General features: G+C 36.7%; 2 protein-coding genes across 2 annotated transcripts in view; both read right to left on the reverse strand.

The window, feature by feature from the left end:
- Positions 1 to 3,085, reverse strand: part of r3hdm4 (R3H domain containing 4) — a 10,187-nt gene extending 7,102 nt beyond the window's left edge. The window contains exons 1-4 of the mRNA XM_016568047.1: positions 2,928 to 3,085; positions 1,904 to 2,058; positions 1,405 to 1,523; positions 1,216 to 1,330 (exon numbers count right to left, since the gene is read on the reverse strand). Of these exons, the coding sequence (XP_016423533.1) occupies positions 1,216 to 1,330; positions 1,405 to 1,523; positions 1,904 to 2,058; positions 2,928 to 2,971 (433 nt within the window). The 5' untranslated portion in view covers positions 2,972 to 3,085. The remainder of the gene's footprint in view (positions 1 to 1,215; positions 1,331 to 1,404; positions 1,524 to 1,903; positions 2,059 to 2,927) is intronic.
- Positions 3,086 to 3,770: 685 nt separating this feature from the next.
- LOC107752159 (ATP-binding cassette sub-family A member 1) overlaps positions 3,771 to 18,281 on the reverse strand; it is a 37,341-nt gene continuing 22,830 nt past the window's right edge. The window contains 22 exon segments of the mRNA XM_074560216.1: positions 3,771 to 4,955; positions 6,187 to 6,430; positions 7,308 to 7,400; positions 7,689 to 7,792; positions 7,906 to 8,040; positions 9,469 to 9,610; positions 9,786 to 9,975; positions 10,026 to 10,271; positions 10,378 to 10,501; positions 11,109 to 11,253; positions 11,457 to 11,572; positions 11,646 to 11,823; positions 12,661 to 12,830; positions 12,917 to 12,991; positions 14,654 to 14,759; positions 14,849 to 14,881; positions 14,979 to 15,073; positions 15,906 to 16,098; positions 16,190 to 16,282; positions 16,367 to 16,491; positions 17,719 to 17,867; positions 17,960 to 17,983. Coding sequence (XP_074416317.1) covers positions 4,551 to 4,955; positions 6,187 to 6,430; positions 7,308 to 7,400; positions 7,689 to 7,792; positions 7,906 to 8,040; positions 9,469 to 9,610; positions 9,786 to 9,975; positions 10,026 to 10,271; positions 10,378 to 10,501; positions 11,109 to 11,253; positions 11,457 to 11,572; positions 11,646 to 11,823; positions 12,661 to 12,830; positions 12,917 to 12,991; positions 14,654 to 14,759; positions 14,849 to 14,881; positions 14,979 to 15,073; positions 15,906 to 16,098; positions 16,190 to 16,282; positions 16,367 to 16,491; positions 17,719 to 17,867; positions 17,960 to 17,983 — 3,185 coding nt within the window. The 3' untranslated portion in view covers positions 3,771 to 4,550.

An 18,281-nucleotide genomic window follows, 5' to 3' on the forward strand; every position in this document is an offset into this window, starting at 1 on the left:
GCTACATGCTCTAATGCATTAATACTGTATGAAAGTATTTTCTGTGGCCACGAAAATACCCTTTCCTAGAGTTGATATGAACTTACACTGAATGTTCGCTGGATGAACAGATTAGTTGAGGGCAATTAAATTCTGCTACAGTTACTACTGGCAGCTGGTATAAATAATTGTAATTAATCATAATTAACTGTAATTATTTATATACATTTCCCTTTTGTGCTAATTTGCTACAACATTTTCACAGATTCTGCAAGGGGTTCCCAAACTTTCGCATGCCACTGTATGTGTGTTGGTCAGTGTTATATATGAAGCCTATATTAAGCCTATTCATCATATAGAGTGACTTTGTGACTGTTCAATTCATATGGATTACTTTTACGATTTTGATGTGTGAAGATTTTGGTTGCATGGACTTTCAAAGGATGGACAAAAATGATGAGAGAATATTAAAAACATCTTCATTTGTGTTAAACAAAAGTCATATGGGTTTGAAATGACATGAGGGTGAGTAAATGATGACAGAATTTTCATTTTTGGGTTCAATGTCATTATGATGAAATTAGATTAAATGTAAAAGTGAACATCTTGAAGATCTAAAATGTAAACTGAACAAAAGTTGAGTGCTTGAGTGCAGTTTAGATCCATCAGTCAATAGGACTAAAGCAACAAAGAGCATGTGAAGTATACAGTGGGTACGGAAAGTATTCAGACCCCCTTAAATTTTTCACTCTTTGTTATATTGCAGCCATTTGCTAAAATCATTTAAGTAAATTTTTTTTCCTCATTAATGTACACACAGCACCCCATATTGACAGAAAAACACAGAATTGTTGACATTTTTGCAAATTTATTAAAAAAGAAAAACTGAAAAATGATACGTCAAGCATACACAAACTTTAAGATGTATGTTCTTCAGTAAACTGATGTGCAACTGTCTTTCCTATTAGATGCAAATTGGGTTTGTGTGGTTAAAGGCACAATATGTAAGATTTGTTTTATTAAAATATCCAAAAACCACTAGAACAGTGTTATATATTTTGCTGACTTGTGTGTTATCCCAAATGTTTCGAAGAATGTTTAAATTAAATTATAAATATAAATTTTAACTAGTGACACGGACCGTGTCATTGTGTCGCCTGCCAATGCTTTGTTTATTTTGAATACATGCCCTCCAGCGGCGAAAATTACATATTGTGCCTTTAAATGCTGTCAGACCTTCTCTTTGGTCTTTATGGCTCTTGTCAGAGTGGGTCCTCTGGGCCTCCTCCTCCAGCAGAGCCAATAGTCGCTCTTGCTCCTCCCCAGAACGATTCATAAAATCACTCCAGTACTGAGAGACATGAGAGAAGAGATTTCAAGTCAAAACATTCCTTAACTCAGAGCAGTTAAAGAAACCTGCTTTACCTCCACATAGTTTCCATTGGTGCAGGCTTCAGTGAAGATGGTGGGCAAGGCTGTTTCATGCCCTTCACCATCCTCTTTAGAGCACTCGTCCCGTTCCAAAAGATTGTCCAGAAAACGAGCTTCACCGAAGCAGAGTTGTTAAAAATTACGTTTCCAAAATATTAGAAAAACATAGCTAAAACTCTTTTCTCCAAACCTTTTCTTTTTTTTCCTTTTCTAATTTTTATGCATTTGGCAGATTACTTTTATCCAATGCAACTTACACTGCATTCAAGATATACATATATATAATATATATCAGCTCATGCATTCCCTGGGAAACAAACCCACCACGCTCTACTGATTGAACTACAACAAGGTGTAGTCACATTTTCTCTACATTTATTCTACATTTACCAAAATTTGCTCTGTAAAATTCAAGAACAAAATCTACTTATTGCAATAGAAATCTGCACATTCTGGAGTTTTGTGTGAGAGCAAAAAAAAATAAAAATCTTACTGTTTTCCTGTCGTCTCAGACTCTTCTTGCCCTTGGCTCTGGGAGTGAGGTCAGAGTTACGAATGGCCTGGTTAATAAAAAACTGCTTCTTTTTGGCTGGAGAAACACGTTTTGCAGGAGAGCTGGGTAGAGATGAGCAGCGTGGCTCATTCAGGCTGCAAGACAAACAGGTATCAGATGTGTCTCGTTTTCACTTTCACTTTATGAAATGTCATAGAACCTATTCTGCCCAGTTCGTTCGTTCATTTATTAATAAATAAATAAATACAATTCTGGATGTGGCTAACAGTAGTTGATGGGATATCGGTCTCAATTACAAAAATTATAAACATGCATATGTGCAAAACAGCAAAAGATCCTGCACACGCTTAAATGAATTTGCCATAATGTATCAGTGGATTTTAATGCAGTCTTTCACACTGGATAGCTGTAATGAAACTACAGTTCCTTCAGTGGAGACCCACTCCTGTGACTTATTTATAGCTCCAGCTACAAGCCAGATGCTTTACCATGAAAATAGGTCACAGTTTATCTCTGCAAAAACATATGCAATTTTTAGTTTTGTCTTAAGAGTTTTATCTTGTATGATTTTTTTTTTATCGTTTAGTGAAGAAGCTGCCCGTGGTCACTAATGAATAAGACATTATGAGAAACATTTAAGACTTGCATACACAGCTGCGAAATACGGTTTCTGTTCTAACAGTTTACTCAGATATTTCCCGTTTAATTAGTTCAATCATAACCTTACAGCTGTTTCACTGTATATAATGACCTGTCATTTAGCAGAGGTGCTAAGTACACATTTAAATGACATCAACACTCATTACACCGCGACCACAGTTTTAAACAAATACATCACTTATTTCAATAATGTAAAACAGTGAACGCAAAGATGACTTGAGAGACGTATCTGATGTTTGTTTTTTAATATTTGGCTAATGAGCGTTACCGGCTAACAAAAACAACTGACGTGTATGTGCTGAGACAAATCAGATCATTAGCCACCGGCTAAAAATAGACTTACATTAAATCCTGTTCCTCATTGTTATTGCTATTTAACAAAACCATCTCACAGTCTCTCACAAAAGCACGACCGTGACAAAAAAAGAAATTTAGAAGGATAAAAGGTCCAGAACAGCTGCTAATGCTAGGGAAAATCGGCGGAGCTTGGGCGACCCTGCAGCCATGACAACCATTTCAGCCAATAAATATCCTTCGCTTCAACTTGACGCAAGTTATATTTATATTATATTACATGAGAGATATTATTATAGATTTAACATTTATATGACCATTTAATAGAAAGTGAGTATAACTGGTAACCATTTTAACTTTTTCACAACGTTTTTCCTATTCTAGTTAATTATAAATATTCTTGAAGTGTTACAAGTACAAATACTCAATATACTATTTCAATACGAGATCATAAAAGCTGTATAATAATTATAAAAGAAAGCCATTTACATTACTGTATTTAGGTATTTTATGATATGTGAAGGCGTTGTCAAGGTATTAACATATCAAGATCTGGCTGGAGATGATTTTGTTAATGCTGTGTTGTCAATTTTATATAAAAGTGCTGTGTAAAGTCAATTTGATATAAAAAAATTTTTTTATAATAGCCTAAATGAACAATGAGTACTAAATATCTGTACAAAATTAAATGTTTTATTATTCAGATTTAGATTTTCACTTACTGCCAGATTGGTAAATGACAACAAGATACACTTTGTACTTGTGCAACTTTAAAAATAAATCACTTTAGTTACGGTGTTAACTGATTAAAAATGACACTAATACTTTTTTTTTTCTTTTACCCAAGGCAGTGTTTTTGTAAAACAATGTGCACACACCAAAGATCTGCACAGCACCCAGATATTTATTAATACACAGATTTGCATATAAATATCCCAGCATTTTAACATCCAGCATCATGCACATTAGGAAGATTACAAACTTCACATTCGAACTGCATTTCAGTAATTTCATACATAATATATCCGGTATGTACATACAATAAATACAACATAAAAAAGAGCTACATATTAAGCATTGTAACAATCATTGCAGTGAAGAGATACAGTGATAATCCAGACTACAATATTAGAATTGTTAAGCTAAAGTGCATCAGAGAGAGAGAGAGAGAGAAGACAAATAAACCTAAAACCATTCAAAAATCAGGAAATAAATAAAAACACATGAAGGCAGTTTTTGTGTCTGATACCATCTCTGCACTGCACATTTGACCTCAACATACATGTAGAAATAAAGAGGTTTGTTATAATGTAACAAATTCAGAAAAATCATATCCAAATTGGCTTGCACAAAGCAAATACCATACGGAAGTGCAACTGACATCATGAAAATATGCATCATTTATAAAGAGGTCTGGGAAAAAGATTTCCTGCCAAAACACATACATGATGCCATGCGTTATCTTCAAGTTTCAGAGTAAGAACTAGACATACTATCAATGAGGAATTGCAGAATTACCAGGAGAGCCAATCTGAATGATTAATTGATTGCTTTTAAAATAATTACATTCAATTTAGGAAAAAAACAAGTAAACTAGGCACCAAATATTTAGGAAAAATGACTCACTGGTGATCCGCATCACGACTGTTCAGTTCCAAATGTCTTTGTATTTTTACACTTTGCTTTCCTGCGTTTTGGTACTGACAATAAACAACACGGATGGGTCTTTTTTCCCAGGAGTCTGGTCTTCATGGGGGTTTGATCCGTTAGCTGCCTCACCAACAGGTTCCATCCGGATCTGCTGTTGCTGTTTTGAGACTGACGAACTGTTTGATTTAATCTTTTTGGTTTTTGAATCACTAAACGAAGGCTCAGGGGCCTGTGCTGAGCGAGTAGCTTTATCTGTAGAAGGCGCTGAAGTAGAGCGCGGTGTGGAAGACCTGCTGGATTTCTCAAGTTTGAGGTCCGTGGGCCGCTGAGGTCTGTTGGCTTGAATGGCCACGGATCCTCCACCGTTCACCGTGACCTCCCTGAGCTGATCATCATCTGTCTGCTCTTTAGCAAAGTTAACAAACACCTGCAGGAGGAAAACACTCTTAGTTCTGAGTTACAAGCCCAAGAGTAACAAGAATCTAAAGGTTTGGTCACAATGGCAAAGATTACTTGGCAAAGATTTGCCAAACAACAGTAAATGTGACCACACCTTTAAGCAGCATTGAATAGCTACCTTATTCTAAAATGTGGAAGTAAGCTTTTTTTGTGTGTGTGCGTTAAGCTTCAGATTCATTTGCCGCTATAGGTAAATAACTAGAAGAATAGAATAGAAGAACTATTTGCGGTGCAAACCTGTTAGTTCATAATTATGATTAATTAAAATAATATGATAACAAATACCAGTCTGAAATATCAAGCAGCATAATGGAATGTTTTTGTACAGGTAAAATAAATAGAAGTGAATGACACGGAAAGATTTGCACATTCAAGTTACAAAAGGTCGCGTCTGCTCTCAAGTTAAAAATAAGGTGGATATCCTTTGTGGAAAATGCAATCCCATAATTCACTGCAACAAAACAAAGCGACAGAAATGTCAACTATAAATATTAATATTTCATCCAACACTGGAAAGATTCAGTTAAATGTAGTTCATATTAATTTAAAATAGACTACCCAATATTTTTGTGCTATGTTTTTTATGCTTGTTAGGGTATTGTCTTGTTAGCTTAGCAACATGTTAATGCAAAATTCTATTGAAATCAATAGTGAGTCAAGTCTATTGAGAAGAGAAGAGCTATTTGTCAGACATGTTTATGCCATGATAGTGTGCTTCATAGAAGGGAGCTGCCTATATAGACAGCAAGGCTGTTTGCTATAGGTTTTGGAATATAGTCTCAGCACTCAGTGCCAATCCTAGACTTCTGGGGGCCCTACGCAAAACTGTGTCGGGGGTTGGTGGGGAATAAATGAAACGCACTTGTCCGTGTTTCACTCCGTCTCGAATCGCGCTCGCGGAAAGCGCTTGAGAAACAGTGTCTCTTCCGCGGCTCGGTACACTTTCCACTCGTTTTTTTTTAGTCTCGAGCAAGACTGTGCGACATTCACATTACATGATTTGACTGATTTTTACGTAGAAAGGGCGACAGCGCACCGCATTAAAAGAAATGATCATTCATGTTTTCATAACCGCTGGCCAAATTCAAAAACGAAACTAAAATTAAATCATCTTTGAGAGCAAGGTGTTTCGGGGGTCCTACGCAGCTTGCGTATTTTGCGTATAGGGAGGATCGGCTCTGTCAGCACTGTACTCTTACTTGATCCAGTGTAGTCTGTGACACTGAGTATTCAGCTATCCCCAGCTCCTCATAATTATTTGACAGAACCTCAAAGACACAGGCGAGCGAACAGGTTTGTGATGGCAGCTGGTACTGGAGAACATTCTGATGTCTCTCCTTCAGTTGGATCCCAGGGAAGGAGTTATGGATGAAGGTGTCCACCGGGCATGTTTCTGCAGACGGGGTGGACAAACGAAGGATAATTGTGTAACCGTCTCCAAACCTAGTAGGAAAGACAAAAAGGAAATGAAATGAAAACATGTTCATTGCCACATATTAGGACCTGCATAAATCTTATAATAGTTTTGCTGTATACACGGTATTTTCCGTTAAATGTGCATTATACAACCAGAGAACAAAGTTCCTAATTCTTCATTCTATGAGGCAATGAACTCAACTCCACTTTAATTTCCATAGAGTGCAACAGCCAGGCACCATAAGAAAAAAATCCCATTCATTTTCTCCACAGGGGAACTGATTTTAACCGATAACTTATAAACCTTTAAAGACAGATTGCTGCTGAATTCCTGGTGAAAAACTACAATACCCATGATTTTATATATATAAATCAAGTAACTTATTGCTCTATAGATTTTATAAGAATATATAATTTCCCTCATTAAAGCCATTAAGTATAAAGTCTTGTACCTTTTTGTCATTTTTCTAAATATGTTTCTCACTTCAAATCAAAGTTTGTAATTTTGTGATTGACCTCAAAACTGGTTAGTTTGGTTAATGGCTTGTAACTCTTAAATAACGTTTTTTTGTTTGTTTTTTTATTCTAACCAAGACAAAAGTATGCACTCCATCTTGATGGTTGAACTGTAAGTGACATCAGACACAATTTTCTTTTCTTTTTAACATTGCTCTTGTCTAATCTACAATTTCTTGAATCTCACTTTATCTGACTATTTAATCTGACTACAAATAAAGATTTATTTCTGATGCTGAATTAAACATGCAATATAGAAAGGACATATAACAAAAATTAGGCATTCTACAGTTTATTGTTTTATACTGTATACTGCTTCACATCCTATTTTTAAAACAGTATGTAATATACAGTATATACTGAACAGTATGAAGTAAGTTAGTGTTACCTGTTCTTCAGGTGCTGAACTGAGCCCAGACATTGGAACCTGCCATTCACCATGATGGCCATACGGGTGCACAGAGCCTCACACTCTTCCATACTGCAAACACAGCAGAACCACCAGAGCAGGAGAGTAATTCAGGAATGCACAGAGGTTAGACCTGAACATTTTTATACCCTAAATTTGTCAAACTTTTGTTAGAGAAATCAAATTTTTTTTTTAATATATTCAGACATCAGATTTACTAAACGTCACTTAAAAACAAAATAAACTGTGGTTAGTCATTGTACATATCAGTCATGTGGTCTCTCTGAGTCTAAGTAGACAGATCCCGGTCTTTGGGATCCATTGTGGCTACTCATATGAAACTGTAATAGCTTCCTTTACCTGTGGGAGGTGAGAATGACAGATCGTCCCTCTTTGATCACACTAAGGATGCAGTTCCAAAGGAACCGCTTGGCCTTCGGGTCCATCCCAGTTGTTGGCTCATCCTGAAAATCACAGATGAGAGTGGAAAAACACCATTTACAGTCAGGTAATATAACAGCTCCTAGTCAGTAAGATTTAGTAAAACTACCTCTTAAGTGTGATGGTACAAACATACCAGGAATATGACAGGTGCAGCTCCAATGAGAGAAATGGCGGTGGAGAGTTTACGCTTGTTTCCTCCGCTGTAACCACCAGCCTCTCGCTCAGCATACTGACTCAGACCAAGCTTTTGCACTCCCCACTGCGCCACCTACAGGACAGGCATAAAAAATAATGAAAAGCTAACTATAGTGCTTATGAGACAAAAGTTGACTGTGGTGACACATCACGTCGCCTGCGTCTGGGCCAAAAAGTTGCACTTGAACACAACGCAATATCTGTGGCTTTCAGAATGGGTCTCACACCCCTACTTACCAAATAATGTGGAGCCAACCATGAATTTTAACTATATATGCATATATAATTACTAGAAAAAGAGATGAGGTGTCTGTCAGCTGAAGCTGTTCAATTATTACAAGTGAAAATTGGTTTGTAGTCTTTATGAACTATTAAAGGAATAGTTCGCTCAAAAAATGACAATTTCTGGAAATTAACTCACCCTCAGGCCACCCAAGATGTGGATGAGTTTGTTTCTTCATTGGAACAGATCTGGAGAAATTTAGTATTACATGACTTCCTCACCAATGGATCCTCTGCAGTGAATGGGTGCCGTCAGAATGAGAGTCAAAAAGCTGATAAAAACATCACAATAATCCACTAGTATTCCACATGACCAGTCCATCAATTAACATCTTGTGAAGTGAAAAGCTGCGTGTAAGAAACAAATACATCATTAAGGTGTTTTACTTTTAAACCATCAATTCTAGTTCTCTATCCATAATTACGCTTCCTCCAGTGAAAATCTCCTGTTGTTGGATGAGTTTGTTTCTTCATTGGAACAGATCTGGAGAAATTTATTATTACATGACATCCTCACCAATGGATCCTCTGCAGTGAATGGGTGCCGTCAGAATGAGCTGATAAAAACATCACAATAATCCACTAGTATTCCACATGACCAGTCCATCAATTAACATCTTGTGAAGTGAAAAGCTGCGTGTAAGAAACAAATACATCATTAAGGTGTTTTACTTTTAAACCATCAATTCTAGTTCTCTATCCATAATTACGCTTCCTCCAGTGAAAATCTCCTGTTGTCCTCTTGTATCAAAATTCACCGGCATATTTGTTTAGAACTGTTTTTGCTTGTAATCGGTGCTTACACTGATGATGGATTTGATTATTGCAAACATGCAGTTTTTCACTTCACAAGACGTTAAATGATGGACTGGAGTGGTGTGGATTGCTTGTGATGCTTTTATCAGCTGTTTGGACTCTCATTCTGACGGCACCCTTGTAATGCAAGTGATGCAATGTTTAATTGATCAAAATCTGTTCTGATGATGAAACAAACTCATCTACATCTTAGATGGCTTGAGGGTGAGTACTTTTTTCAAATTTTCATTCTTGGGTGAACTATTCCTTTAAGCCCTGAGTGTCTACTTGAAACAATCTTATAATTTAGTATGACACAAGCTTGGAAACAAGCTTTATATTTAGTATGATATGCTCAGACTGCATTTTAATAATAATAATAATTATACTAAAAAAATCATTATATTTTTGCAGCATCCTGTACCTTTGCAACATGAGCTTCTGGCACTCCTCTGAGGCGAGCATAGAACTCTAGATGCTCTCGTCCCGTCAGCAGGTCACTGATGGCATCAAACTGAGGACAGTAGCCCATCAGCTGATGAACTTTCTCCATTTCTGTAAGAACGCTGAATAAAATGAATGCTTGGTAATGTTAGGGTGTTGTAGGTAGTTGTCAGGATACAGTAAATGGCAAGTAAAAGTAGGAAACACCGATAATAATTATACTATGGTAAGAATAACCATGTAATTATTGCTATAATGTTCATGACATGTTTTCGCATGTGATGATGAGGGTCTAACCTGTGGTTGCTAAGAAATGCTTCTCCGTAAGTGATGCAAGTGTCTCCTGTTAGCATGCGGAAGGTTGAGGTTTTCCCAGCCCCGTTAACACCAAGAAGACCAAAACACTGCAATGGGAAAAGAAAACACTTGCATTTCATGCAGCATACAGCTGTGTTGTGCATTTTGACCAGTTTATGGGAAAAGTATTCTTAAAATGCATTAAAAATTCTGAATAATTTGTAATATATAATTATTCACGGTATTTAGAAGTGCCCACGATAACAATATCGTGCATACTAATTACCGTGATATATCGCATTACCGAATACCGGCACAAGTCTAATCACGATATTCAAACATACAAACAAACGTACCTTAAATTAACAAAGAATTTATACTGCAGGAGAACAGTGAAGATGAAGAACACAATTCCTTCCACTGCCATGGCAAACAGGTTCTTCCCTACAAAATCCCAGGATAAAGGCTCCAGATTCTGTTTGGTTCCTGTTGACATCCACAAAAAGGATGAATTCATATTTAAATCTCACAGTTGTTCATGCCTATTACAGAAATATTGGTTTATCAGTGAGAGAGCTCTTTGTAAAATTACCCAGCCGCTGAAATGCGTCTGCCATGGCCTGGTTCTTGGCCATGTCAATGAGACCTCGACCCAGACAGAAGTGTGGAAAGATCAGGAAGACCTTCTTCAGGATCCTGTTAACCTCATTCAAATGCTGAGTACACATGAAACACGAAAATAAAATAAAGGACAGATAAAAAGTCTTATTGACTTGTTTACATTTTATTTTTACATTTATATTTTACTTTTTTGTTATTTATTCAAGATTTTTTATTGAATGCTGTTTTTGTTTTTATATTTTGTGAAGCAAAAAATGAGCGTTCAAAAGTTTAGGGTCAGTAATATCAAAGTTTCCACAAAAATATTAGGCAGCACAACTGTTTTCAACATTGATAACAATAGGAAATGTTTCTTGAGCAGCAAATCAGCATATTAGAATGATTTATGAAGTATCATGTGGCACTAAAGACTGGAGTAATGCTGCTGAAAATTCAGCTTTGATCACAGGAATAAATTACATTTTAAAATATATTCAAATAGAAGACAGTTATTTTAAATTGTAATAATATTTCACAATATTAGTTTTTGTTTTACTGTATTTTGTTAATCAAAAAAAGTAGCGTTGGTGAGCATACGAGTTCATTTAGACTTAATGTTAGCTTTAGACTTAATTTTTATTTTCAAAACTAAGGATATTGGTCCTGAAACATGTTGTACATGCATTAACCACGTTAAGCATCTGTGTGATCTACGTCCCTCACCTCATCGATGAAGAGCTCCAGGACAAAGGTGGCAACGCTGCCGTTGATGCCGATGAAGAGGTTGATGGAGGTGAGGACCACGTAGGCAGTGCTGGGGACGGAGAAGATGAAGGAGGCTGGGTACATGAGTGGAGTAATAGACCAACTGCAGCAGAGACAAACAAACAACACACACATTTACTGTATGCTGGTTAGAGCTGGTAAAACTCCACCAGCACTCCAGAATCCCATGCTGGGGACCACCAAAACAAAACATATGCTATTTTTGTCAGCAAGGTTAGTAAATGCACTAATGTGCTGAAGAGTCATTTAACTACGTACATCTCCAGTGATATAATCATTTCTCACCCATACAGCAAGAGTAGGAGCACCAGTGCAGGCAGATTCTTCTCAGATACATATGATTCTTGCTGGAAGCTGATGAAGATGAAGACCACCATAGTAGCTGGTACTGTATAGTTCAGCTACAACACAACAAATCAATTTGAATAACCATTTTAAGATATTTCACAGCCACATCAAACTTGCAGAACTGACCATGTCCCATACGTAGTTGGTGGTCCAGTACAGGATGGGCTTCACTCCACTGACAAACTGCAGGTGTTTTGATTTACTGACCCGTTCCTCAATAAGGAACAGGACAAAACTGGCAGGAACAAATGACATGGCGAAAATAACACAAATGGAAACCAGAACGTCCACTGAGGTGGTCATCCTGCAAAGACCAGAGAGAGAGAAAAGCATTGACATATTTTCATTTTTGCTACAGTTCGCTAAACAATAGTTCATTCACAGTATTTCCATGTTTTTTTTTCTTTTTCTTTTCTGCACAGTAATTTTCCAGTTTGCTAAGTTTATCTGCGTTAGCTGGCCAACGGCTTGCTCTATTAGAGTTTTGGGACTGTTGCTTGCAGGGCCGTTTCTAGCCAATTTGACGCCCTAGGCGAAATCCCTATTGCCCTGGACTGGACTGTTCACGGTTTTTGTCTCTGGCTTGGATTTGGATCTGTCTTCGCTGTGTAGCCGCTCGCCTGGTACCTGACTCTTGCCTGTTTGATCACAAGCGGTTTCATCCCTGGGTTTCGACTACCTCTTGCTCTGCTAGTTTCTGACTCTTGCCTGGACTGAGTGTATTCCCTGCTTCACGCTGCTGAACTGTTGATAAAGAGCTCAACAATCCATGGCTGACTATTGACTTTTCTTAAAATAAAGTCTTAAGAATCTTTCTGCATTTGGGCCCTTTATTAACAATCCCCTGACAGAATAGTTTCTTTAATTAGTCAGATGTTAAATTGGTGCAGACAGTACATCACATGCAAGTGAGGCTACAAGAGGAGAAATTTATTCTTAAGCCAAATTTCCACTATTTCTAGCATTCACATACAATTGTCACATTTGGCCCCCTAGTCTGCATATGCATTCAATCAAAATTCTGCATATGCATTCCACAAAATTCCCTTGGAAATTTTGGTCTGTCGTTTGTTGGAGACAGTGAAATGATGGCTTTAGTGAATTTCTCCCTCAGACCTCTTAGCAAACAGAGATTACATACAGGGCCATCTCCGTCAGCTGCTCCTTTGTGAGGTTGAGTGGGTGATTATATGCTGTTATTCCATATTTACATCTTTCCATGTCAGGTGGCAGGTTGGCACGAAGGAGACCATTGTTCATGATATTCACAAATGATGCCATGGCATGCCATCCTTTATTATTAAACCAGACCTGAGAAAGGGAACACATCACAGCTTAATGAAAAGATCAGGAGAAGGTTGAGCTTGAGAGAGGTCACTCACGTGTGACTTACTCACCTTCACATTGTTTTGGCTGGTGAGTCCTGAAAGGACATCCGGAAGTCTGTGAAGGAACTGATCTAAAGAACCATTCTGCAAAAGAACAAAAATGAAAAAAAAACCCCGAAGAGTCATGCTAGGTGTCTACGATAATGTTGTTCTAACAATGTGCAAGCTGACATTATCAAGTGTGTCACTCACTTTGCAATGACCAAAAAAAAAACAAATGCCTTTAAAATTCAAGAAATGGTGGCAAAAATGCCTTTGCCTTTGTCTTTATGTTATAGTTAAGCAATATCATACAAACAAGAGTCCTGTTTTTCCCAAAAATTAGCATGGTAGCAAATGTGATGTTTATTCAATTCAAATGTTTATTCAACAGTTCTATAAACAAGAAGTTACTATTCAATGACAATTTAGATGCACCAAGTTACAGTTCAGACATAATATTTAATAGCACATAACCAGTGTTTGGCAAGTTACTCTGAAAATGTAATAAAATTACTGATTACTGATTACTCCTTTTAAAAGTAATCATGTTACTGTTCTGATTACTTTATTTCAAAAGTAATTAGTAATTAGTTACATTACTAGTTATTATTAGTTACATTTTTTCTCCATGAAATTTATGAAATCCCAGCATACACGCTCCCGATAAATATTTGTTATTAAAGCATCAACATTCACAGAACACTGTTATTTTTAACTAAAGCAAGCGGCTGCTGCGTGCATGGTTTGGCATGGCAGAATGCCAGCAAAGAGCGCTGCATTTATAATCTCTAAAAGACATCTCAGTTCATCACAATCTCACAAATCTCTGTTATAACACAATAAATATATGCATAATGAATCTTTCATAATGTCTACAATTCGTGTGTTATAATGAGAGGATTCGTGAGCAAATTTCAGCACTGCATTGCTCAACGCAGCAAACACGTGTCTAAATAGAAACTCTGCATACGCTTGCACCTGTTAATTGTTTATATTTTATATTAGTTCATGTTGCTTTTGTGCAATAGATGAATAACAATTTGTTTGTTTTAGATATTTTATGTTTAGATATTTCTATTTTGCGGGAGTCCCGTGAATCATTTTATTCTCCCGCATCCCGCACACACACGAGTCTCTGCACTCGCCTATCAAGTCTGGTCAATTTTTTAGCACCCGATTACAATTTCTACAAAATCACATTATGATTTATATCGTTCGCAGTAACGTATAGAGACTTCGGCTTGTAACTATACTCTAATTACTATTTTGAAAATTATAACGCGTTAAAATACTCCGTTACTAAAAAAGTAATCAAATTACAGTAACGCGTTACTAAGTAATGCGTTACTGCCCAACACTGCACATAACACAGTGCTGGTGCTTTGTTTCTGAATGAATCAGCATTTTGGAATGAACCGTTTGAGTGAATGATTCAAAGACCCATTCATAAACACAATGACTGAATTCCGAAATTGCATACTTCCCTAATATGTAGTAGGTGAAAAACAGTATCTGAAAAGAGTAGTATGTATTCATAAAACAGCAGGTGAAAAAATAACCTGGACAGACACTGTATAGATAGCCACTATACCATGAGGACACAGAAGAGGAGTTGGGAATGGCAGTGAAGCAACGCAACTGACACTGGAAGGTCACATGACAACATGATGAATGTAGTATGTCCAGATTTCATTCATGCCGCACACATTTTTATTATATAGAATATATACTTATTAAAACCAGTCAAAAACTTAGGTGGCACACCTCTGCAATGCTGTAGCGTTGTCTAATAGCCAAAACAGACTCCTCCAGGTGATGTGGCTCATCCACAGCTTGAGAGTTTTTAGCTCCCAGAGAGAAACCTCCATATCTGCAATGGGTAAGCAGAGATTTCATGAACACCAAATCAAACTGAAATTAAATGTTGAATGTTTGGATTTCTGACGGCAATCAACTCACCTAAGTTCATTTACCCATTTCTTCATCTTCAAACTGTATGAGAGAGAGAGAAAAGTTACACATCTGTGCTGTCAAAACAGATGACTTTTGTTTATAACAGAGTATTTTCCATAATAAATGAAAAAGGAACCTTTTCTTCAGAATCTGGGGGTATGTTTTGATGAGGTAGTCAGTAATGTTGCGACCTGTCAAATTTTGCAGGGAATCACCTGTCATTTGTTTTATCTACATGAGGAAAAGGTGGTAGTGTTAGTTCAAAAATTAAAGTAAGCTATTCCATTTATTTTCAAGATCTCTCTCTTTTTTTTTTATACATTTGTTTCTCTTGGTTTCAAAGTTGTTGTTTTTTTTTCCCCCAAATGTGTTTTTCCCTAAGGAAAAGGACAATAAATGTAAACATCTCTATTAAAGGGGTCATATGACGTTGCTAAAAAAGAACATCATTTTGTGTATTTAGATTATTTCTGGGAGTATGCTAACTGATTGAATGTACAGTAAATACCAGCATACATCTTACAACATACTGTACATGAAGTTACACTATCGTTCAAAGGTTTGGGGCAAAATGTGTTTTTTTTTTAAAGAATTAATACTTTTATTCAGCAATTTCATGCATTACATTTATGAATGAAAGACTTTTACACTGTCCCAAAAAAATATTTTAAATAAATGTTGTTATCTTCCTATTCAAAGAATTCTTTAAAAAAAAAAATCACAGCTTCCACAAACATTCTAAGCAGTGCAGCTGAGCACCAATTGAGCACCAATCATCATATTAAAATGATTTCTGAAGGATCCTGTGACACTGAAGACTGGTATAATAGCTTTGCCATCAGAGGAATAAAATTACTTTAACACATTAAATTAGAAAACGGTTATTTTAAACGGTAATAATATTTCACAATATTACTGTTTTACTGCATTCTTGATCAAAAAATGCAGCCTTGGTGAGCCTAAGAGACCTTTTTTCAAAACAACAACCAAAATGTTAAAGACCCAAAACTTAAAACTTAAATATATTGCATATTATTGATGAATACATGGATGGAAAGCAGACCTGAGGAGGGGGGATTCCTCCTGCTCCCTCCGGGCAGTCCGGCAGCATCCTGCGGATATCCTCAGTACTGCACTCACAGTCAGGGGATGGCTTCTCTACAGTCCAGTTGCCTTCATGAAAGAGCTGCCACATGCTGTAGGGAATCTGGGGCCGGGCAAACTTTGTTTCAGCTTCCTCTAAACACTCAGTGTCTCTGAAAGAGCACACAATAAAGCATCACGTTACATTGATTAAACAGACTGGCCTATTTTCTCTTGTTGTTTCCCCAGTGACAGGGATAGTACCTGTTTGGCTCCATACATTTGGTCCCAAATCCAGGTGGATTCAGCAGGGCATCCAGGAGGTTCTGTATGACTGGATCCTGGGGGGCATCATTGCTTTATGGGAAAGAGAAAATAAGTGAGAAATCTGCAGGTGACAGCAGGATTTTCCTTGCAACGCTCCTTCCCTGAATGTAGTACCTGAAGAAGGTGAACTGTTCTCCATACATCCACGGCTGGAGCTCCAGGGATGGATATTTCCCAAAGGGTGGGACAATGAGACTGAAGAGCAGAGCGATAAGGACAAAAACCGCAGGAAGTACAATCTGCAAAACATGATGGCTTTATAAATCAACCATTGTTTTACCATTGTTTTATTGTTTACAGTGTTTTATGATTACCAAAGCTGCATTTATTTGATCAAAAATACAATAAAAATTGTAATATTGTAAAATATTATTACAAATAAATGTTTTTTTTTTATATTTTAAATTGTAATTTATTACTTACTCCAAAGTTTTGAACGGTTGCATATTTTACATTATATGCTTTTGTCAAATTGAAATGATTCTGCTGTTTTTTCAATACATTTCTTTCTGTTGACTGAATTTGTTCTGACTGTAGGATCTCTGTCCTCGCACGGACCCACTTACACTATTGAATCCACACATGAAACAACCACATTCCATTAAGACAAACTGAGGCACTCCTCTGCAACCAGCTGCGGTCGTAAAACTCATGCAGGGTCAGTGAAGGGTTGAAGCAGTTCCTGTCCTATTTAGCGTATCTCTCAAGAGACTCAGATAAAGACAGGGCTTAAATTCTAACTCAAACGAGGATACAAAACTATCTTTGTTTTACGGGCTTTCAAGGACCAGATGTGTTAATAATAATTAATTCCCTTACAAATGAGTAATTTCATTACATGACCAACAGCATTAAAATAGTTGCTGACACAGATAATCTGATAAGTATTTGCATGTTATGGTTGATATTTAAAATTCTATACTATTTTGTCTAAATAAATAAATAATAAAATAAATCAAATACATTGTTTTAAATGCCATAATTTAGGAATTTAGGAATCGTATTTGCTAAAGATTACATTTAAGACCTTTTTATACATATATTTCAAGATAAACATTAAGTGAAAGTTAGATGACAGCAAAGATAATAGAATATTCAATATCTATCGATACATATGAAAGACCCACAAGTTGCCTTGAAAACCTTAGTGGAAGACAAGAAACAATATGTACTATGACCTACTATGTGCCTTACCTATTATTTCTAAATGCCAATTTACTTAGAATTTACTGCTGCAGACAATTTTTATTTTTTTTTTCCATTTGGTATAACCTGTACTAATGAACAACGCAATATAACACCAAGAACATGTATCTGAATAATGCAGCAAGATTAAAAAAACAAACAAATAAAAAAACATTATTATCCACTGACAAGGCTGTTGGTAGATAATCAGGCAAGAGGGCACAATTATTAGTTGATAATTTCAAAATGATTGTAGTAACTTGTCTATTAGTACTGTGTACCTGAGCAAAAATGCCTCTGCGACTGCGAAGGGCGTACTTCAGTCTTTTGGTGAAAAGTGCTCGAAGCTGCTGACATGTGAGGAAACAACCTGTTAGAGGAGCACTGCCACCCTGACCATCCCCACTCAGTGGTTCTGTCTCCTGGGCCTCTGTGTATGAGAGAAAGACCTTCTGGTTAATGTCATTACACCTGCGCTACTGCTGTCAACAATAACGCAGTCTGTTTTGTTTTATTTTGTACCTTTCCTAATTGTCTTTTTTCGTCCTGTCAGTGAAGCAGAGAGAAGAATAAAAAAAAAATATATATATATTTAAAATACCTGACAAAACCAAGCCCGAGACCTGCTCTATATTGTCATTTTCCACTTGACTTGCTCTTTGCAACAACACAACCTTGTTTCTGCAAAGACATTCAGCATGTTTTCTACAAACAATGTCTGACGTGTTTACGTTTTACGTGGCGTGAGAAAGTGACGCAAAATCGATCTGAGCGGTCAGACTGAAATGGATTTCCAGAAATGCAATTTCAATATGATTTCAAACCACATATGAATGTAGCTTGA

The sequence above is a fragment of the Sinocyclocheilus rhinocerous genome, unplaced genomic scaffold, assembly GCF_001515625.1.
Source record: "Sinocyclocheilus rhinocerous isolate Xijiao unplaced genomic scaffold, SAMN03320098_v1.1 scaffold621, whole genome shotgun sequence".
NCBI lineage: Eukaryota > Metazoa > Chordata > Actinopteri > Cypriniformes > Cyprinidae > Sinocyclocheilus > Sinocyclocheilus rhinocerous.